The following is a 23,376-nucleotide window of genomic DNA, read 5'->3' on the forward strand; positions in this document are numbered from 1 at the left end:
CTCTTGAAAGTTGTCCTCTGGATTCCACATGCACACTGTGGCAGATACATGTTTCCCTCCCCCCTCACAAAATAATTGTGGAAAAAAATATGGAACAGTAGTTGCTAGGGACTGAGGTGAGGAACAGGAACTGACTGTAAATAGACCCAAGGAACAATTTTATATATTAAAAACTAGATTGTGGTGATGGTTGTGAACTTAAATTCCCAGGTGGGAGGGGAAGCTATGTTAAACATTCTACAAGGCCGATTGACTGAATGTGGAGAGCTGGAATATTGCAGGTCCAGACCCAAATCATCCTGGGCAATTGTAGTCCCTAATAGCCATTTATTACCCACCTCTATGAGTGACCTAACATCCTTGTGACTACTAGGATTCTTTTGGAATGTACTGACTCTTCCCTTTCACTAACCCTAAGGCTAAGAATGTCATCAGGTAACATCTGAGGCCTATAAGAGATATTTCCTGGTTTTGCTATAGCCTACCTACCTGATGTTCCCACCAATGTGTTTGAAAAGTGTCCTATGACTTTCTTTGTTCTGTTACTATAAGAATTTCACGGAATTGTTACTGTGGTAGATGGTGTGTGTATGTGTTGTGGTGTCTCAGTTCTTTTCTTCTTGAAGGAACAAATTTAGTCAAGAAACTTAGTTTAACTAGAAGTTTATTTAGCAAAATAGTAATTAAAGCTAAGCAGAAAACTCGGAAGAGAGATTGGAGTTCATTTTCCCAATCCAGGATGTAGGGGATGGTGGGGTGGGAGGAGATGGAGGGGTATAGTCTAGTAGGTAAATGAAGCACTCCAAAGAGAGCTTAGAATGAGTGGCACTCCATGTGGGGGATTTTTTTTTTTTTTTTTTTTTTTTTGAAGAAAGGTCTCCCTGTAGCCCCAGCTGTCCTGGAACTCACTATGAAGACCAGGCTGGCCTTGAACTCACAGAGATCCGCCTGCCTCTGCCTCCCAAGTGCTGGGACTACAGGCGTGCACCACCACGCCCGTATTATGGATTTTAAAGAAATTTTTTATCAGTATTTATAAGGTGAGTAGTACAGTCATGATATAAGATGATGATCTTTCTGCCTCAGATCATGGTGGGCAGAATCTTCCTTTTTGAGTATTTCTTCCCAGGATCTCCACAGAAGTAGAGGGGTGTCAAAACCACAGTGTAAGTCAAGTGTAAGACCACGTCAAGTCTTTGAGGATGCAGACCTTTGTTGGTGTACAAGTGTAGGTTAATGTCCTGGTGCTTGTTTCTGATATAGTGGGAACACCTAACCCCTGGACCATTTGCAGCTAGCTGGCACATGCCTGTAGTCCTAGTACTTGGGAGGTGTAGGAAGGAAGATGAGTTCAAACTCAGCCTCAGCTACATAGTGAGTTTGAGGTTCCAAGAGACTCCATCTCCAAATAACAAAACAAAAAACAATTCAACCCTTGGGAAATAAGTACATTATCTGTCGCAGTCCATGGAATTGTTAAATCTCGAGAGAGGATTATTCCCCAAATACAAAAGAGCAGTTGGCCACTAGCAGGTGGGAAACAGACGCTTTATCTAGTCAATGAATGAAGCGGGAGGAGGCTTCCGGGACAAACCTCGCAAACCCCTTCCGAGCTGTACTTCTGCCGCGGCTCGTCACGTCATAGCAAACAAGGCCGGTGATTGGTCAGCTAGCGGCCAGCGGCGGCAGGCGGAGCTGTGGGCGGGGCCTCAGGGGTGGGCTTCGGGGGACGCCGGCTGCGCGCACGCGCCTTGCTGCTGCCGCTATTGCTGCGGTGAGAGGACCGGACGCAATGGCCGGGTCCGCGTGGATCTCCAAGGTGAGCGCAGGCAGGCCAGCGTGCGCGGGCGGGCGGGGAGGGCAGGCCGCGTGCCAGGGCGGCGGAGGCGGCGGCGCACGGCCTCGGGGATTGCTTAGGAGAGCCCGGGCCGCCCGCGCCGCAAGCCGGGCACCGGAGTGTGGACAGATCTGCGCCGGGATGGAGACGTCAAGGTCAAGGCTGCCCGCGCTGCTCGGGTGTCCACTCCTGCCACCGCCAGGGCTGCGGTACAGGCCTAGCGCCGAGCCCGGGAAAGTCACGGAGCCGCCGCCCAGGTCCCAGGCCACTGGCGAGGCTTTGGCCCTGTTGCTGCGGTCCCGGGCCTCCTGCTTAACCGCGGGTGTGAGAGGTTGTCCCAGGTCAGGGAATCCCGGGGCGATCCTGCCTGCCGGAATTTTCTGCCTCTTGGAACCCTTCCTAGTCTGACGGCTGGTGTTGTGGTAGCTATTTCCCTTTCAGAGGTCACAGGGCATCTTGCAACTTGAAATTGCATTAGGAACGCTCAGAGAGGGAGACCGGCAGGCCGGTCCGTTCACCTTTCATTGGTGGGAAGAGCTCTCTAGTTTTCCTTGAAGGCTCAGGTGCAGAGCAGGAAAACATTTCAGGTTATATATGCAATTCCTTGGTTTCCCCGAGGAGCTGACCTATCCCTAAAGACAAACGTGCTCAAGGTCATCCAGGAGGTCAGTGTCAGCTGGGAGAGGGACCCAGATTTTGACTTTAAGTTCCATTCTGCCTGGCCTGTGACCAAGGTCACATAGCAAATTATAGGTATGGTGTTGGTTTAGGCCTTGGGTCTTCTGTTGTAATTAGTGGCTGATCTCTAGAAATCTATCATAGGGCAATGTACATTTTTCTAATAGATTTGTTATTACTTTCCCCTTTTTTTAAGTTTAAAGAGAGGTTCAGAGATGCACTATTATTTACTGATAAGATCTCTACACTTGAGTTTAGGGTTTGTAGGTTTTAAGTCCTGGCAGTGTGATTGACCCACTGTGTGACCCAGAGCAAATTACTTAACCTCTGTGAGTCCACCTGTAAAATATATGTATTTGTGTCGCAGTGTTGTTTGTACATGAAAGCACCTGGTTTATGTGGATGGACAGGCAAATCTAAAGCTTTCTTGGTTATAAGTATATTTTATCTTGGCAGTTGTTAAGTGATCAGTGGTTCTTGGGCGTCTGTAACTGGACTTTTGCTCAGTAACTAGAGTTTACTTTGTCACTGATTTCAGACCCACATTTGCTTGGGAAGGTAACTCTTAGGTTACATGTGCTTTAAAAGTTATAGTAACTTGTGTGTCACTGTTAAACCAAGCACTTAATGTCAGGGTTTACACTCACTACTGATCCATCACTGGAAGGTACATTCTGCCTTTAAAGATGGAACTAAAGTGACACTGGTGAGGAGTGTACTGGGAAATTTAGAGTAAGAGTTCAGAAAGTATTGGCTGTGGAGTCAGAAGATGGTCTTCTGGGACATGACTCCCTACATGTTCTTTAACACAGTGGCCCAGCTTTTGGGTCAGTTTCTTTCTCTAGGGATCAGAGCCTCACCTCAGAAGGGGCCCCTGAGGCTGACCTAAGATGGGGTGTTGAGTGGAATTTGGGTTTCTGTCAGAGCAGTCCCTTTACCAGGTTTCCATTTCAGGGGTTTTGTTTGAGACAGAGTCTCATGTAGTCCAGGCTGGCCTCAAGCTCTGTATGTAGGTGAGGCTATAGCTAAGACTGACCTTGAACTACTGATCTTCCTGCTTCCATCTCCCAAGTTCTGGGTTTATAGGCCTGGTCTACCACACCCAGCTTCCATTTAAGGGCTTATTTATTTAGTTTTTTTAAAAAAAAATTTTAAAAGGAGAGACATTGCAGCTCAAAGATTTTCCTATAGAGAAAATAGAAGGTTTCTAAAGGCTTTTCAGGCCCCAACATCTGTGATGATCCAATTTCCCATCCACAAGCCCTTATTAAGTGAATCCTGCCCTACTTCCCACACAGTATCTCTTTTTTTTAAGTTGGAATATGAAGGTATTCCATTATGAAAGGAAATGAGTCCTCATGGCTTAAGACTGAGGGCCTGAAATCAAGTTCAGGATTTCAGTCCAGGGCCTGAAATCAAGTTCAGGAAGCCAGTCTAGGCCCTTGGAGCAGGGCCTGTTTTCTCACCTGAAAGCCTGCTTTAGGTTTAAAATATATATACTTTTTTATTTTATGTGTGTGCTTTGCCTGCATGTATGTAAGTGCACCACATGTGTGCAGTGCCTGAGGAAGCCAGAAGAGGGCGTTGGATCCTTGGAACTGGAGTTATGGATGGTTGTTAGCTGCTATGCTGAGCCATCTCTCCAGGTACCCTCCTCTCTCTGCCTCTGTCTCTCTCTCTCTGTCTCTCTGTCTCTCTGTCTCTCTCTCTCTCTCTCTCTCTCTCAGTCTTTTTTGGACAGGGTCTCCCTGTAGTCTCAGCTGGTCTGGAGCTCGCTATATAGACCAGGCTGGACTTGAACTCAGAGATCCACCTGCCTCTGCCTCCCAAGTGCTGGGATTAGAGGCGTGTGCCACCACACCAGGCCTCTTTAGATTTTATAGAGAAAAAACGATGTTGTACAAGTATTATAAAGTAGAAGACTGTGTGTGCTAAACAATTTATTTAAAGTTCTGTTTGAGCGACTTTGTCAGTGAGGTGTTGTTTTAGTCTAGGAAGAGGAGAGATGGCAAACAAAGAAAATACTGGCTGCTTAGAGGAAAATCATTACAGGCATGAAAGCAACATTTGAACCCTCAGCTATACATCAGAGTGAGACTGGGCTCGGTTTTTTCAAAGGGAGTTATTGACTACCTACTAGAAGGCAGGCAGTGTACCAAGCCCCGGAGATAAAATAACAAACACATTTATTTATTTATTTATTTATTTATTTATTATTTATTTATTAATTATTTTATTATATTTCTGAGGTCCTGGGAATTGAATCTAGTGCTAGGCAGGTACTTTACCACTGAATAAATCTCCAGCTCCCCCACGCTTTTTTTTCATTTTTCTTTTTGTTTTTTGGTCTTTTTGAGACAGGGTCTCCCTGTAGCCCCAGCTGTCCTGGAACTCACTATGTAAACCAGGCTGGCCTTGAACTCATAGGGATCTGCCTGCCTCTGCAGGTGTGCACCACCGTACCCGGCTTATTTTTAGTTATTATTTTAAGTTATTTATTTTAGTTACCTAGGCACACCTTGAGCTTTCAATCTTCCTCTCTCAGCCTCCTGAGTAGCTGGGATTATAGGTCCCAGCCATGAATCTGGATTTTTTATTAGATCTTAAATCAAAAATTGTAAGCCTGTTTTGTATGACCATCTTTCTCTCCTCTTTCCTGGGAGTAGGGTGAGGAGACCTCATGGGAATTTTATTAAGGAGCTTGTTACAGAGTAGTGTTGGACAGCCTTCCTGCAGTAGTCCACCTGCTGGGAGATGCAACATGATTTAGGATTAAGATAGATTGGGCCAATGGTTTAGGCATAGGATGTGCTTTGGTTCTGGCCTTGTCTTTTATTTTCAGCACAGAGAGGACTCAAGAGAATATAATTCTTTTTTTTTTTTTTTTTGGACAAGGTCTTCCCATAGCCCCAGCTGGCCTGCCTGGAACTATCTTTGTAGACCAGGCTGGCCTCGATCTCACAGAGATCCACCAGCCTCTGCCTCCAAAGGCCTGTGCTACCACGCCCAGCAATTTGTTCATATTTTTTTGGCTGCTGATTGTCTCATCATTAGTAGAGGACAAAATTTCATCAGAGGGTCAGACTCTTGAAAGAATTTAAGACAGCATATAACAAATGTCTTTTTATGCTTGTATCTGACATGAAAAAGTTAAACTTAGTATTTTTGGCAAATTTGAGTGCCTTTTGACTGTGTGTTCAATTATTTATATTTTGATTTTACTGTAATATGACTTTGTACTAGTTCTGAAGGACTGACCTATTAAAGTTTGAAATATCTTTTTTTAAAAAAATCTTTTAAAAATATGTATGTATGTATGTATGTATGTATGATGGTGGTCTTAAAATGTACTAGTGTTGGGGCTGGAGAGATGGCTCAGTGGTTAAGAGCACTGACTGCTCTTACAGAGGACCCGGGTTCAATTCCCAGCACCCACATGGCTGCTAGCAGTCGTCTGCAACTCCAGTCCCAGGGGAACCAATGCCTTCTGACCTCCTCAGGCATTGCACAACATTGGTGCACTTACACACATGTAGGTAATACAGTCATACCCATAAAAACGAACAAACAAACAAAAATGTACTAGTATGAATGTAATAGAATGCTAAGATTGTTGGATGAATTTTCTTTTTTGTATCTTTCCCTAGTCTCAGAAAAATTAGTAATAATATAGATAATAATTACATCCCCTGTTTTACCAGACGAAATCATTAAAATTGTTTTTCTTTATGGCATTGACACCAAATAGTGCAAAGTAAACTATATTGGGTTTTATTATAAGGTATTACTAATATTCTCAACAGACCGAGTTAACATAACTGAAGACTACTAGCCTAGACGTCAGAAGACCTGGATTTTTTTTTCTTTTGGCAGTACTGAGGCTTGAACTAGGGGTTTGTATAGCAAGTGCTCTGAAAGAGTTATATCCCCAACCCTCTTTAGTTTTTGAGATAGGGTCTCAGTAAATTATCCCAGCTTGCCTTTTAGCCCAGACGGGCCTTTCCTTGAACTCAAACCTCCTGCCTCAGTTTACTGAGTAGCTGGGATTACAGGTCTGTTCCACTAGGCAAGGCAAAATTGTTTCTAATTTGCTGATTGGTCACTGTGTGATCTTAGGCAAATCTTTGTGCCGCCATTTCTGCCTATTTAAGTTGTGGGAAAAAAAAAAACCCAAAACAGTTGTGCCCTGTGTTTCATAAGAACCCCACAGGCTCTAAAACTATGATCATTTTCTTAGAGTATGTGTCATCCTTTGATAGCCAAGATTTTTGACAAAACAGACCTGATCATTGGTGAAAAATCCAATGTTTGAGGCAAAAAAGTATGATTTCATCCTATCCTCAATGTCTTTGAATAATTTATATTAAAAAACTCAACGTTGAAAAAGGGCAGTGCTAAAGCTCGTGAGATGGTTCGATCTGTAAAGTGCTTCCCAGCACCCACATAAAAAGCCAGGGTGGTGGCACATGTCTGTGATCTCAGCACTAAGGAGACTGAGACAAGAAGGTCTCTGAGCTTGGCGACCAGCTGGTCTTGCTGAATTGGTGAGCTCCAGGTTCAGTGAGCGGCTGTACCTCAGACTAAAATGGAGAGAGGTAGAAGACACCTGATGTCAACCTCTGACCTCTATAGCGTACACACACATGTGCACTTATAACTACACGCCCCCCCCCCCAATGTATGGAAAAGAAAGAAAAAGAATAGTGCTTCATGTTCACCCCACAGTGGCCTTTTAAACTCCCCCCCCCCCCCCCCAATGTATGGAAAAGAAAGAAAAAGAATAGTGCTTCATTTCTGAGTTTTCAAATCTGAGCAAGTTAGCCACATTGAGCTAATATGCAAGAAAAGTGTTCCTGGAATAAAAATTTTCCAAGTCAGGAAAAAAAGGGGAGGGGGGTGCTGGAGAGATGGCTCAGTGGTGATGAGCACTGGCTGCTTTTCCAGAAGATCCAGGTTTGAGTCCCAGCACTCACATGGCAGCTAACAACTTCTCACAACTCCAGTTCCAGGGGATCTAACACCCTCTTTTGACCTCTGTGGACACTGCATGACATGGTTGTACTTATATACATGCAGGTAAAACACTCATACACATAAAATAAAATATCTATATATATATATGAAAAAGAATCCGGGTCTTCTCCCCTAAGAAAAATTTGTAGTATAACCTTCAGAAATGATTTGTCTCTATAGTGTTTATGTGTCTTAGTTCTGTGTATGACATTTCTCTGTTGATATTAATGCAGGTCTCTCGGCTGTTGGGTGCATTCCACAACACAAAACAGGTGACAAGAGGTTTTGCTGGTGGTGTGAGTATAATTATATCTTATTTTTTCCTTTTAGAAGTTTCTCAAGAAAGATGCTCAAATACATTTATTATATAGTGTTTAACCTTCATTTATTCAAAACTAGGGGAGATTGGCCATACTTCTACTGTATATTAAAATTATTGGCAACTACACAAATCTATTTGGTCACTTTCATATTTAAAAGAATTCTATTACATCTGGCTATGTAAGCCTGCTACAGTATCTTGAAGGAGCCGTGATAAAAATAGAAGTTACCCCTGGGCCTGTTACTTTATTTCACAATCTCACTTCAGTAAGACAGTTAAAGTTTTTTGTTTATTTCAAAAAGAAGTGCAAGTTGAGAGAAATTGTTGAGAAGCTTCAACACCTGCTTTGCCTTTTTATTTTGTGAGCTTCCCTAAAAACAGTAGATTGATCACCACTTAGGACTTTCTCAGACATCTGAGAGCCCTGTAGGCTTCTACTTTCCTTCTGCAGTTTTTACCACGTTAGCGAATCTATTGTTGCTCATTGAATCTGCTGCTTTTAGAATTCTCAGCATTTGAGTTCTGTGCTTTAAAAGCTGATACCGCATTTTTAGAACATTCTAAGAGTGTGGGTCAGTAATTTCCCATTTATTTTTATTTTATCCCCTTTTTACAGACTCCGGCTTGGATTTCATAATTCCTTAATTCCTATACTCCCATGTAACATTTTGTGTCGTGAGGAGTTTATGAGACTTTAGTACATTTCCTCCCCATTTACTTCTGTAGGGGAGCAAAAAAGTAGCTTCTTTGGTGGTCTAACGGCATTGTATGTTGGAGATAGGAAGAAACTCTTGGTCCTGCTTATGCCAGGAATACAGAATGAGGCTTGCCCTAGTTCATTTGTAGACCCTGTCCAAACTGCCAAGTAGAAAGGGCTGGGGATGTAGCTCAGTGGCAGAGTGCTTGCCTAGCACATATAAGGCTCTGAGTTCAGTCCTCCACACCAAAGCAAAACAGAAGAAAAAGAAAAACTCAAAACAATCTGAAAATGGATGAGAGGATCATTGCTTTCTGCTATTTCTTCTCAAGCTTCTGGTTAAAAAAAAAAATTACCCTTATAGAAAGGATTAATTTCAAAAGAAGATACATAAATTTAAAATAAACAATTAATTCAGCTGTATAGAAAGTTGAGAAATAATTGGTTGATCTGTCAGGGCGGTTTCATTAGGAGAGGACCAGGAAAAGTTGAATTAGTGATTCAAAAAAATTAGTTTGTGCTGGGTGTTGTGGTACATGCCAGCACTCCAGAGACAGAAACAGGCAGATCTCTGTAAGGTCGAGTCCAGCTCAGTCTATATAGCGAGTTCCAGGCCAGTGGGGGTTACAGAAGACTCTCCAAAAAAAAAAGTCAGTTCATAATTTTTGAAAAATATGTAGCTCAAGCAACTAGAACTAAAAAAGGCTAAGGTAGAATAAGGTTCCAAAATAGTATAATGTGTGATTCCTAAATGAAGGGAGAGTCTGGTCTTATTTAAATCCTCTCACCTTTTCCTCTTACATATTTTAATTCTATGTTTGAAGTGCTGGCTTCTTTATTAGAAAAGGTATCACTGTGCAGCCTGGATGGCCTGGAACTCACTATGTAGACCAGGCTGGCCTTGAACTTACAAAGACCCACCTGCTTCTGCCTCCCGTGTGCTAAGCCTTTGGGTTTAAAGGCATATGTCACCATACCCAACCGTTTTTTGTTTTTGTTTTTAAATGTGGATTCTGGGGATTGAGTCAGATCTTCATGATTGCAAAGCTAGCACTTTACTGCTACCTCCCAACCCAAAATGCTGGTTTACTTTTGTTTGAAGCCTTTGGAACAGATAATCAGTGTCATACCAGGAACATACTTATTGTTCTAAGTATAATCCTACTTAGGGTTTGCTGGTCTGGTCACATGTTATTACTGATTCAAATCACACCCCTACTCATTTAGATTACACTAAGGGGCCAATTTTACAGAGGAACTATGAAAAGTGGGATGTGTACGTGTGTGTGCTTGTGTGTGGGTAAAGTCTGAAGTCACTTTTGAGGCGAAGTCTGATTCTCTCTGAGCATCAGAACAGACCTCCCATGTTCCTGAAACATGTTCTAGCTTTGTAAACCTGAAGAAGTTATGTGAGGAACTTCCCAGGATTTCACTGGCTGAAAACTGGATGCCTACCTGAGTTGTGGCTTGAGAACAGTGCTGAAACATTTTGCTGTCTTTGAATTTCAGACATGAATGCTTTGACCTTATAGTTTGAAAAGAAGTATCAGTAAGGAATTCTACTTGGTAATTTATTTCTGTTACATCTAAAGAGCATCATTTGGGTTCTTTTTCAAGTCTTTGAACTCAGTTCTGAGAGCAGAGTTGGGGAATTTCTTGTCCATTGATTTCTGCTTCCACAGTCATGATCCTGGTGGGAGGTTTGTTTGTTTTCTTAACAGCATTTGGGTCTTTCAGTATCCTGGGAAAGTGAGTTTCTCTGTGAGTGATACGCTTAAAAGAAAAATAACAAATCAATTCTTACTTTTTTCCTCAATGGTTTCTTATATCCAGGTTCAGACAGTAACTTTAATTCCAGGAGATGGAATTGGCCCAGAAATTTCAGCCTCGGTTATGAAAATTTTTGATGCTGCCAAAGTAAGTGTGTTCTCAAAATCTACTTAATGATAATCCACAGAAAAGTTTCTTAGCCAGGTGGTTTCTATGAATTCTTAGGGTGAAGTTTAGTTGGGAGGGTCTTTTTTTGTTATTCTCCACAGATTTTCCACTTAAAAAAAAAAAATTAAGACTGATAAGATGGCTTAGTGGGTAAAGGCACTTGTGACTAAAGACCTGAGATTGATCCCTGGATCCTAAATGATAGAAGGAAAAAACTGAATCCCTAAAGCTATCTTTGAGTGTCCACATTGCATAGTGGATATACCCCACAATCCATGATCAGGTCTGCACATGTACACAGCAAATAAGTGTAATAAAATATTTTTAAATTTAATTTTTATGTTATTTTATTTCTCTTTTTGAGACAGAGTCTTTCTCTATAGCCGAGGCTAGTAAGGAACTCACTACCTAGCCCAGGCTGGCCTTGGGAGTGCAGTGATTCTCCTGCTTCAGTCTCCTAAGTGGAGTGATTGTTACTTGGATAATGCACAGTGCTGCCTGTCACTGCTGTTGTAGCTAGTTCAGGCTCTCACATTGGCATCTGTTATATAGAAAGTAATCAGAAGTAGTACTGCAGCACTTGTAGAGCTTTGACCCCTGCCGGTACGTCAGGTCCATAAATCCTTACTGTACTTTCCGGCAAAGATGCGTCAAAGATAATCTAGGAGATTTTGAAAGAACCTTTTTTTATATTGTTGTGTTGGTGGCCCTGGAGATTGAACTTGGCCTTGCACATGCTAAGCATGCCCTCTTATTACTGAATTATACTCCTCAGCTCCTTGAAAGAATTTTAAAAAATGTATATTGTCATCAAGAATATGTTATGACTCCTAACAGCCCAGCTGTCAATTCAAGAAGATATTTCAAGATACTTTTGTTTTGGGGACTTAGGATGTTTGAGCTGTGACCTGTTTTATTGCTGTTACTTGCAGCTGCTGGGTGTGAGATTGAGTATGTAGCTGTTATGATGCAAATAGCAATAAGTTGAGGAATGAAATTTACTGAAATTATATGAATTTCTAATTGAAGCTCCTGCAGAAGAGATAAAGTTTGTAATTGTAAGCACCTATGAACAAGGACCACCTGTTCTGTGCTTCTGTCTCTAGTAATGCTTAGACAGTGTGCTGACTATTGAATATGTTTTCCCACATGAAAGATGGGGATAGAAAGAAAGGGACACTAGCTTATACTTTAAGCTGGTATCTTGGAAGGGTATATAATATTTTTGTCCTTTAGACAGCATTATTGAGATGTAGTTCACATACTATTCAAATCAAGCATCCAGGGCTGAGGAGATGGTTCAGTGGATAAAGAGCTTGCTATGCAAGTGTGAGGACCTGATTTTCAGAACCCTCATAAAGCTGAATGGAGTAGTGTGTCTGTAATCCTGGCACTTTTACAGCGAGATGGGAGGTGGAGACTGGAGAGTCCCCAGAAACTCCAGGGCCAGCTAGCCTGGTGTATGCAGCAGCAAACCACAAGAGACCCCATCTCAAAGAAGGTGGAAAGTGAGGACCAAAACCGAGGCAGTCCTCTGACCATACTTGCACTGTGGCATGTGTATGTCCCCAATTTACACACATGAAAATGCATACACAAAGAATACAGCCTAGTTCAATGGTTTTTGCTGCATTCACAGAGTTGTGCAGCCATCTACATAGACTGCTAATTTCAGAACAATTTTGTCACCTTCAAAGACATCCCATAGCTCATAGCAGTCACACTTGTTTCTGCTCCCTCACTCAGTACCCTGCCTGTTTCCCTTCCTAGCCCTAGGCAATCACTCATTTGCTTTCTCTTTATAGATTTGCCTACCTGTTTGGGTACTTCATATCAGTAGACCCTTACATGGTCTTTTCTGGTGGACTTCTTGCTCTTAGCACTGAGTGTTTTCAAGTTTCACCTACATGTTAGTGCTATGAATCATTTCTGTGAACCTTAAGTCTTTACTTCTTATGGTAATCTAATTATCACCCCCTTAAGAGTCCTTGTGAAGAACATAAGTGGGCAGGTGGCAGCTGTAAGTGAAGACTGGGCCAGGGTAAAGTGGAGAATCGCTCTGGGCACGCTAGCAAATATTCCTTCTTGCCAGAAACTTTCTGGTCCTATTGTGTGTGTTTTTACTAGTTGCATCCAGATTGATAAACTATCCTTAAGCCTGAATGTCCAGTTCACTCTGCTGTGGTGTGGCTTCTAGGCACCTATTCAGTGGGAAGAGCGAAATGTCACTGCAATTCAAGGACCAGGAGGAAAGTGGATGATCCCTCCAGAAGCCAAAGAGTCCATGGATAAGAACAAGATGGGATTGAAAGGTACAACTGAAGGAGAGGAGATGGTTGCTGCCCATTTCTGTTCCAGACATTACATTTTGAAAGTGCATGCATAGCTAAGTAAGGCCTGCCTGGCAGCCTATCAAAAGTAAAGACCTCCTTTTATAAAGTATCCACTTGTAGTAAGGTACTTTATTATTATTTTTTCAAATGCTTTTGTGTTTTGAGACTGGGTCTCACAATGTAGCCCAGTTGACCTTCAACTTGCTTTGTATCTGAGGCTAGCTTTAAACATGGGATTCTTCATGCCTCAGCCTTCTGATTGCTGGGGTTACAGGCATGCATCACCACGTCCTGCTCGCGATGCTTGCTTTTATTGTTTGTTTGCTGTGCTGAGGATAGAACTTAGGACCTTGCATATATACAAGGTACATACTCTACTTTGGAGCCATACCCTCAGCCTAAGATGGTTTATTTCTTATTTGGGACCTTTATTTTCAAACTAGTAAAAATATTAAAGTTTTTCTGGCTTATATCAACTTACTGTGCCATTTATTTTCAAGTTCGTTTATCTTTTGTCGAATTTTCATGTTTTTATTATTTGAATAGGCATAGGCTTTAAAACCATGTTCCAATCCAAGTTTGAATCTTGTTTCTGCCAGTTATCAGCTGAGAAGCTTAGACAGAGTTCTTAATCTTGGGATTGTTTTTTCTTCATTTTTAAAATCAGCTTTTTAAAATTTTATTATTTTTAGTTTATGTGTATGAGTGTATTGCCTTCTTATATGTGAGTGCACCCATGTTGTGCAATTCCTCGGAGGTCAGAAGAGGGCGTCAGATTTCCCTGGAACTGGAGTTAAGGACGGTTCGTAGCTGCCATGTGGGTGCTGGGAATCAAACCCGGTCCTCTGCAAGAACAGTCAGTGCTTTTAACTGCTGAGCCATCTCTCCAGCCCGTTTTTATTTCTTCTTCTTTTTTTTTTTTTTGGTCTTTTTGAGACAGGGTCTCCCTCTAGCCCCAGCTGTCCTAGAACTCACTATGTAGACCAGGCTAGCCTTGAACTCACAGAGATCCGCCTGCCTCTGCCTCCGGAGTGCTCTGGGATTAAAGGCATGCGCCACCACGCCCAGCTTTTTCTTCATTTTTAAGTGACCTTTGTGGAGTGATGATGAGGCTGACATCAAGCACCCAATGCAAGGCTTAGTCCTCAGAAGCCAGCAGGATGAGAAATGCAGTTCATGTTCCCAGAAAGATCCCTGGAGAACGTTTTCCCTCCTTCACATGGGTCTGAGGGAAGGAGGGTGAAGTTGGAGGCAGAAAACATTTTATAGGGAACCAGGTGGGTTAGTAAGTAGTCCCCTGTGAGACCACAATGTATCCTGTTGTTTTCTGGCTGTTTTTTCTTACAGGCCCTTTAAAGACCCCAATAGCAGCTGGCCACCCATCTATGAATTTGTTGTTGCGTAAGACATTTGACCTTTATGCCAATGTCCGACCATGTGTCTCAATCGAAGGCTATAAAACCCCTTACACTGATGTAAATATCGTCACCATTCGAGAGAACACGGAAGGAGAGTACAGTGGGATTGAGCATGTGGTACGTTCACTTCAGGAACTTTATTCCTAGTTGGATTGTTTTCTATGCACTCAGAGCAGTTACTCATATTTTCAGTTGAAGATACCTACCGAAGACAGATCAGTTTTCCTTCTGGGGGGAGTTGGTGGGTGCTGGTTTTGGTGCTAGGTGATCTGGCTGACTATTCACATGGATATGGGGAGGAACTCAGCCTGGTGTAGTTTGGGGCACAGGCTTAGGAATCTGCCCTCTACATTTTGAATCCCCCACTTCACAGCTGTGCTCTTGGCTAGTGACTCACTGTACAGTAGGGCTTATTATTTATTATGCCTGCCTCAGGCTGGAGTTAACATTGACTTCTTTGACATACTGCCTGTGTGATGCTGGCCATGCTGGCTGGTGCCATGCAACCTGCCATAATAACATTGTCTGCGTTCCAAGGTTGTCTAGTACCAAAATGTTGCCAGTTCCCTTGCAGTGAGGCAGGGCTTCTTCTCTTTCAGATTGTTGATGGAGTTGTGCAGAGCATCAAGCTCATCACAGAGGAAGCCAGCAAGCGCATTGCTGAGTTTGCCTTTGAGTATGCCCGGAACAACCACAGGAGTAACGTCACGGCTGTACACAAAGCCAACATCATGTAAGTCCTTGTACCAATCAAAGAGTGGCCTGTCTCCTGTTGGCTGGCCCTCACTGGGTGAGTGATAGGAACAAATGAGGAAGGGCAGGAATGCAGCTTCTGAGGTATCAGAGAAAAGAAACCTGAAGATGCCATGGTCAGGTTAGCAAAGACCACATAGTTCATACCTTGCAGTGAAAGAGCGGGAAATGACCATATACTCAGGGCTTAAAATAGAGGATACTGTCACAAGTATATCTCTGGCAGTTTAAATTCTCATACCCAGGCTATTAAAGACCATCTGTAACTGTACAAAGAAATAGCTTTCCTAACCAGGAAAAATAATAAAACCATTTAAATAATGGTTAATAACCTAAAGCAGTTTTAGTATGAGCCAGGGCATGACTGCACATACCTGTAATCCTGGCCCTTGGGAGTAGAAATAAAAGTGTTAGGAATTGAAGGCCAGCCTCAGCTACATATCAAGTCCAAGGCCATCTTGGGCTATATAACACCATGTCTCAAAAATGTAAAATTATGGAGCTGGAGAGATGGCTCAGTGGTAAAGAACACCAACTGTTATTGCAGGGGACCTGAGTTTGATTTCCAGCACCCACATGGCGGCTGACTACTGTCTATAACTCCAGCTCCAGGGGATGTGAGGCCCTCTTCTGACCACCTTGGGCATTGCATGACACAGATGCACTTACATACATGCAGGCAATACACTCATACACATAAAATTAAAATAATAAATTTTTTTGATTGTTTTTTGATAGGGTCTCCCTAGTCACAGCCCACCTAGAAGTCACAATGTCAACCAGGGTGACATCTCACAGAGATCCACCTGCCTCTGCCTCCCAGGGGCTGGGATTAAAGGCACATGCCACCATGCCCAGCATTAAAAAAAATAACTTTTTAAAATATTTTATTTATTATTTTTATTTTATGTGTATGTGTGCATTGCCTGCATGTAGGTAAGTGCACCTGTGTCCGTGTAATGCCCTCAGAAGACAGAAGAGGCTGTTGGATCCCCTGGAACTGGAGTTATGGACAGTTGTTAGCCTCCATGTGGGTGCTGGATTCAAACCTGGGTGTTCTGCAAGAACAGCCAGTGTTCTTAACCGCTGAGCCATCTCTCCAGCCCCCAAATATAAATTTCCTTTTTTTTTGGTCTTTTTGAGGCAGGGTCTCCCTGTAGCCCCAGCCGTCCTGGAACTCACTATGTAGACCAGGCTGGCCTTGAACTCACAGAACTCACCTGCCTCTGCCTCCCAAGTGCTGGGATTAAAGGTGTGTGCCACCATGCCTGGCAATAAATTTTTTAAAAATGTAAGATTACTAGCCCCTAAATTAAAAATAATTTTAATACAAACACTTTCTTAGTTCTTATTGGATAATACCATGAAAATCTATCCTCTGTTAGGAATAAATTATTTTATATTTTTACACTTTGGTATAAAAATTCCAAGCCTTTTCAACTTGCATTTTATTAACTACCCAAGAAATAATTGTACTATAATTGAAATCAGATCTTGGCTTCTACATCTTAAATTTCTTTCTTTTTGTGTGGGGTGGGTGGAGGAGTACATATGCAGGATATGTGTATGTGTGTGGAGGCCAGAGGATAACCTCAGGTGTCATCCTTATGAACACTGTCTACCTTCTGTGAGATAGGATCTCTTAATGGCCTGGAGCTCACTGATTAGCTAGACTGGCTGGCCAGTGAGTCCTAAGGATCCTCCTGTCTCTGCCACTCCAGCATTGGGATTGCAGGTACATGCCACCACACCCAGCTTTTTATGTAGGTGATGGAGATTTGAATTCAGGTGTTCATGCTTGTGCAGCAAGTACTTTTCTGACCAAGTCATATCCCTAGCTAGCCCTTGGAGCATAACTTTCTCAAACTTACTTACATTGCTTGGTTCTTGCTACAACTCTTTATTTTTCAATATTTTTTTTTTTTTTAATACAGGCGAATGTCAGATGGGCTTTTTCTACAAAAATGCAGGGAAGTTGCAGAGAACTGTAAAGATATTAAATTTAATGAGATGTACCTTGATACTGTATGTTTGAATGTAAGTATGTTACATAACACTTACTGGTTACTTTCTGTGGTGAATACTGTGTATCCATGGTGCAGTTTGATTGCTAAATGCACAAATGTATTCCTTATAGATGGTACAAGACCCATCCCAGTTTGATGTTCTCGTTATGCCAAATTTGTATGGAGACATCCTTAGGTGAGTCTGCCTGGTCCCTTGCTATTTTTGGCCTATAGTTTCTCTATAAACATCCTAAAATAAATCATGGTTTTAAGTTTTCAGTCAAGCATTATAAGCGATAGCATTTATCACAAGAGTGGAGCTGAAGTCTAACAGCTTAGATGATGCCAGTGGCTGCACAGTGGGTGGGCTGCTCATTACCTGCCCTATCAGCTGTTAGTTTCATGCCAGTGCTTGCTAATCATTAGTTAACTCTTGCTATTTTTCAGATGTTTACTTATTAATTGGTCTTCTCAGTATGTTTCACTATATGTTTAACTAGGTAGATGAGTAGTCATTTTCACAATATTTTTCCTCCTTTTTTTGTGCTGAAGATTATGCTAAGTACATGCCCTGTCACAGAGCTATACCCCAGCACCCAGGTACCTGTTGATATAATTTCAGATTTTAAAAAAGTTACAATAATGATACAAAGAAATCCCTTGTACTCAGCACCTAGATTCCCCAGATGTTGATATTTGGCCGGCTTGCTTACTTTATCACTCTGTCCTTCCCCTCCCCCACACCACGGGATGTTGACCAGATCCTGACTTTCTAAGCCCATCGTTCTTTCTACATTTATTATCCGGTATTCAGCTGTGAGGTTAAGGCTTTTCCTTCTCTGTTATTATCTCTTCACCTGTTGACTGCATCAGTGCATCAGTGCAGACTCTTCTCTCTTCTTCAGTGGTGAGTCCCTCACTGGCTCAGGTTGTCCCGACTTGGCTAGGCGCCTCCTTTCCATAGCTCCTGTGTCCCTGGGACCTGGCCCTTCCTTCTTTGACCCTGACCTTACTTTCTGGCACAGTAAGCTGCTCCAGGCTCATCTGCATTTTCTGAACCTGAGTTCTTGTAAGAGCCACTTCCCCAAGGAACTCTGGTTCCTTCTTGTGGAGAACGATATTTAAACATGAAATCTGATTGCTAGCTGAGATGTATTCTTTTTCTAAATGTCCTTTTCTGTCTTTAGTGACCTGTGTGCAGGACTCATTGGAGGTCTTGGGGTGACTCCAAGTGGCAACATTGGAGCCAATGGGGTCGCCATATTTGAGTCGGTAAGGACACTGACACTGTTCTAGTTTATTTCTCCATTGCTGTGACAAAATACTCTGACCAATGCCAATTTGGGGAGGAAATGGTTTATTTTGTCTTATGTTAACTGGGTCTCAGTTCATCAGGAAGCCCAAGGTAGGAACTCAGGCAGGAGCTGGAGCACAAGCCATGGAGGAATGCTGCTTACTGGCTTGCTCCCCTGACCCATGCTCAGCCTGCTTTCTTACCCAACATAGGTCCACTTGCCCAGGGGCAGCACCATCCACAGTGGGCTGGGCCCTCCCACATCGCTCAATAATCAAGAAGATGCCTCACAGACCTGGCCACAGGCCAGTCCAATGGAGGCAATTCACCAACCTCTGAGGCTCCTTCTACCCAGGTGTGTCAAGTTGACACTAAAGCTATCCAGCACACCCATACAGAATTCAGGTCAGAAATGCAGGGTCTCACCCTGTAGCCCAGGCTGGCCTCAAACTCATGGTCCTCCTGCTTTAGTCTCTAGAGTATTGGGATTACAGGCATATGCCAGCACTCCCAGCTTTCAGTATTTCAAGTGTGCCTTCTCAGGCAGGCTACCACTTCCTGTCTGTCTGGCCTCATCGCTGTATGAGGCTGATTCCAAGAATTCATGGCCCACTAGAATCCCTCTGTTTTGCATCCCTCTCTTCTTTTCCGTCCTTACCCAGTTTATAAACAGCCCTCAGATTCTCTGAGTCTCTTTGATATATTCTGGCTTACAAAGCCACTGCCCTGGTTAGACCTGCCCTCCACCTTTTATCTGCCCTGTGCAGCTGAGAAAAGCATTCAGCCCCATTATTAGGTTCATTGTAAAGTCTACATAGGCCTTTTAACTCTGGAGCTTTGCACACTGTCAGGAGAAATTATGATTTATTTTTGAGATGAGGTCTCACTGTGTAGCCCTGGCTGGCCTGTAACTCACTGTATATACCAGGCTGGCCTCAAATTCACAGAAATTCATTTGCCTCTGCTTCCTAAGTGCTAGGATTAAAGGTGTGTGCAAACTTGCCCAGCTTTATTTTTTATGTAGCCTTGTTTTGTTTGTTTCTCTCCAGTCTTCCCTCCTTCCCTTCTGTCTGTCCATCTGTTTTTGATCCTCCTGCCTCAGCATCCTGAGTGAAAATATTGTTGGTCCACAGTTTTTTCTGTGTGTGTGTGTGTGTGTGTGTGTGTGTGTGTGTGTGTGGGAGAGAGAGAGAGAGAGAGAGAGAGAGAGAGAAACAGACAGACAGACACATGAGGGCACGTATGTGCCATAGTGTGCATGTGGCGATCAGAGGACAGCCTGGGGTGTTGGTTCTTGCTCTCTACCTTGTTTTGAAACAGGGTCTGTGGGAGCACTGGAATTCCTGAGGTTTGTACTATGTGTCCAATTTTTATGTGGGTTCTGGGGATTTGAACTCAGGTTCTCACACTTACAAGGCAAGAGCTTTACCCACCAAGCCATCTTTCTAGCCTTGGTTTGTTTTGTTTTGTTTTTATTTTTAAAGACAGGGTCTTGGGGCTAGAGAGATGGCTCAGCAGTTAAGACCACTGGTTGTTCTTGCAGAAGACCCGGATTTGAATCCCAGCACCCACATGGCACCTAACAACTGTCCGTAACTCCAGTCCCAGGGGATCCAACAGCCTCTTCTGACCTCCTCGGGCATTGCACAACACCGGTGCACTCACCTACATGCAGACAATATATGCATACACATAAAATTAAAAAAATAAAAATAAAAAACCAGGGTCTCACTGTGTAGTCCTGGCTGGCCTGGAACTCATTATGTAGACCAGGCTGGCCTCAGACTCACAGAGATCTGCCTGCCTCTGCCTCCTGAGTGACGGGATTAAAGGTGTACACCACCATATGTGGCATGGCTTTATTTTTATTTCTAAGCTCTGTGTGTGTCAGATGAATTGCACACAGCAGCTTTTAATAAGTATTTTGGGGGGCCTGGAGAGATGACTCAATGGTTAAGAGCACTGGCTGCTCTAGCAGAGAACCCAGGTTCAGTTTCCAGCACCCACATGGTGGCTAACAACCATCCGTAACTTCGGTTCCAGGGGTTCCAACACCCTCTTCTAGCCTCCTTGGGCATTGCATGCATAGGTGCACTTACATACATGCAGGTACATAGACATAAAATAAAAATAATAAAAGTAAATGTTTTTTATTGGCAAAGAAAGGATTGAGATCTCAGTCTCTCCAGAAGGGATGATTGCTCTTTTTCTTTTGGTTGGTACTGGGGACTGAACCCAGAACCTTATCCATGCTAAGCACTGGGCTACAGCCCCAGGCAAGGGCTGCCTGTTCTTGTCTCCCTCCTGCTGACACTATTTCCTTACATTGTGAACAGGTACATGGGACGGCCCCAGACATTGCAGGCAAGGACATGGCCAATCCCACGGCCCTCCTGCTCAGTGCTGTGATGATGCTGCGCCACATGGGACTTTTTGACCATGCTGCAAAAATTGAGACTGCCTGTTTTGCTACAATTAAGGATGGAAAGGTATCTGTTACCTTGACCACCATAAACTGCTGAAGTACATTTCTCGAGAGCTGAAGGGTTTGACGTTAAATAGAGATTCTTGCTGTGGGCTCCGTAATTGAACTTAGAGAACGTATGTGTGCATGTGTGCATTTTTCTTGGGGGAAGATCCAAATATTTCTTCCAAAAGAGTTAAGAGGCACTGCAGGGTAAGGGAGAGCCGGGCCCAAGGCCACCTGTACTGGTGTTAGCCCTTGTGATCTAGGCAAAGTATGTAGCAAAATATTTCAAAGATGGCCCCTTTAAATATGTTACAAGTTGAGATTACTTTGTATGGCCAAACGCCAAGAAATGCAAGCATGTTTTTAATAGCCTTTAATAGTGATATTGTTTGTCTTTTATTGTGAGCCTGTACTCAGGAACTTATGATGTAGAGCTGAACAGAAAGATGCCAGCCTTACATGTTTCCTCTTAGCCGTGTAGGATGGAGCTGCAAGGAAGAGCTCAATATGTTGACATTTGTTTGCAGTAAAGAGAGAGTGAGCTAGTAGAAAACAGGCTGGTTGTGCTGAAGGCTTCTCCTAAAGAGGGAAACTTAGGAGTCAGCTGCTTAAGTATTTTCATGGTATTTGTATCCAAGCCTCCCAAAATAGATTAGAACATGCCTTAAGTTTTTTGAGCTCTTAAAATTCCCCATAGTTTGTTTACATTTGCCATCATTTAACTATCTGTAATCACCCAGCATTTTAGTCAGTAGCATGAACAAAGGAGGTTTTAGACCCCCACCCCACCTCCTGCTCCCTAGTGAAAAGGCCTTATTCTTTGAGAGATGTTGCTTTGTTGTAACACAGGATCTTGCTATGTAGCCCTGACTGGCCTAGAACTTGCTGTGTAGACTGGGCTGGCTTTGAGCTTGTGGCAATCTTCCTACCTCAGCTTCCTGAGTGCTGGGATTGTATGCATGCACCACCACACCTGGCTTGGGGTGTTTTTTGTGTACACTACCTCATGGAGTTTTTCCAGGCTTCCTAGGGTTGGTAGATGGCATGTGGTGGGACCTCGTTTTGAAATCAGCAGGAAGGTACCTTGCTCAGTTCATATTTCACTGACAGCTTTAAATAAAAATATCCTTATTTTAATTCAGTGTGGAAATACATGTTTATCTTTGCTTTTTCCTTTTCTCAGAGTTTAACAAAAGACCTGGGAGGCAGTGCAAAGTGCTCTGACTTCACAGAAGAAATCTGCCGCCGGGTAAAAGACTTAGATTAGCAATTCTGCAGATGGCTTTGCTGCTGTCAGTCACTCCTGAAGGACACCCTGCAGTCCTCTCTTGAAATGCCTGCCATTACATCTGCATTGGTTTGCTTCTTTCTTGGCAGAGTACATTTTCAAATCCAGCCTTTTCTTAACAGAATCTGTGCAGAGGATGTGATGGCCCTAGGCCTGCTTTCAAAGGATTTTTCCCAAGTGCTTGTTTTATTTATTGTTTATCTGGTAAACATTTTTTGTAAACTGTATCATTTATCATTGTTACCCATTTTACACTTCAGTCAGAATAAATGTTCCTCAGTTGTAAATATGATACCGATGTAATATGGGGAAATATCTAACTTTTTAAACAAAAACCCTGTTCTCTTTGGTTTATGAAAAACATTGGGAATAAAACAGGATATTAACAATAGCACAAGGTGACATTCTTATAAAATTAAATGGGCACCAGAGAAAGTTCCTGGGAAAGTTCACATCAAAAACAGCAAAAATGGTATATTTCTTATGGAAAATATATTTGTCCTTTACATGAATTACTATTAATAAAAATATTCAAGACATATATAATGGGTGATGTAATTTCTGTTAATGAGATGTAGGTAATATATTAGGTTGAAGCCCCAAACGCACTGTGGATTCAATTGTTTTGTTAATTTGAGATTTACTACTTTTTGTGAGAGCTCTTCATGAAGTAAAGGGGAGGGTCATTCCTCTTCACTAGACACATTGGCGTCAGGAGCTGTCCAGCCCCTGTACTGACACCTTCGGTCAGGGAGGAAGCCACTGTAGATTTACTCCTGCATGTCCCTGGAAAGGGGCCCACACTCCAGCTGCTCCAGGTAACACTGGAAAGGCCTGGCCACTTCTCTTGGCTGTAGTTCAAGAACCTGGGATGCTAGATTTCCATAGCTGCCCCTTCACTTCCTCCAGAGCACCAAATCCCTGCCCTCTGTCCCAGGAGCACCCATAAAAGACCCCATTGCAGAGGCTGAGCTGACTCAGCTCGAGCTGATGCACAAATTGGGCCAAGGTGGAGCCCATGTTGCCAACTTGTAACCATCAGGTTCCTGACCCTACAACCTCTGACTTTCCACCACAGCATGAAGTTACCCTTTGGCTCACACCAAAGTCACTTGTGTCTTGCCTTTGACCCTTCTGTAAACCTGTAAACCTGTGACTTTGCATAATGTACCCAGGTCAAAAGGGGATTTCTTAACAAATATCCCTGTCTGAGTTGTTTAAGCTTGTATCAAGACTTACAATCTTAAACTGCTGCTTCCTCTCTTACTGGATTGTTCTAGTTATCAGTGGCTCTTGGGGTCACAGTAATAAAAAATTCAAAAATTGAAG

At 42.9% G+C, this 23,376-nt stretch overlaps 1 protein-coding gene across 1 annotated transcript; it reads left to right on the forward strand.

Annotated features, from left to right (window-relative positions):
- The first annotated feature begins 1,673 nt into the window (after nt 1-1,673).
- Idh3a (isocitrate dehydrogenase (NAD(+)) 3 alpha) lies at nt 1,674-23,371 on the forward strand. The gene is made up of 11 exons (XM_008823398.2): nt 1,674-1,819; nt 7,762-7,824; nt 10,381-10,464; nt 12,683-12,797; nt 14,166-14,353; nt 14,836-14,969; nt 16,924-17,026; nt 17,127-17,191; nt 18,183-18,267; nt 20,626-20,778; nt 21,943-23,371. Exons 1-11 carry the CDS (start codon nt 1,793-1,795, stop codon nt 22,024-22,026), a joined length of 1,101 nt encoding a protein of 366 aa, XP_008821620.1. The 5' UTR covers nt 1,674-1,792; the 3' UTR covers nt 22,027-23,371.
- Nucleotides 23,372-23,376: the final 5 nt, after the last annotated feature.

Source organism: Nannospalax galili, unplaced genomic scaffold, assembly GCF_000622305.1.
Source record: "Nannospalax galili isolate Female #2095 unplaced genomic scaffold, S.galili_v1.0 scaffold28, whole genome shotgun sequence".
NCBI lineage: Eukaryota > Metazoa > Chordata > Mammalia > Rodentia > Spalacidae > Nannospalax > Nannospalax galili.

Coding starts and splice junctions, on each gene's coding strand:
- Idh3a (XM_008823398.2), top strand. CDS start 1,793: ATGGCCGGGTCCGCGTGGATCTCCAAG. Junction 7,825..10,380: donor CAAGAGGTTTTGCTGGTGGT/GTGAGTATAATT, acceptor TCTTATATCCAG/GTTCAGACAGTAACTTTAAT. Junction 10,465..12,682: donor AAATTTTTGATGCTGCCAAA/GTAAGTGTGTTC, acceptor TGTGGCTTCTAG/GCACCTATTCAGTGGGAAGA.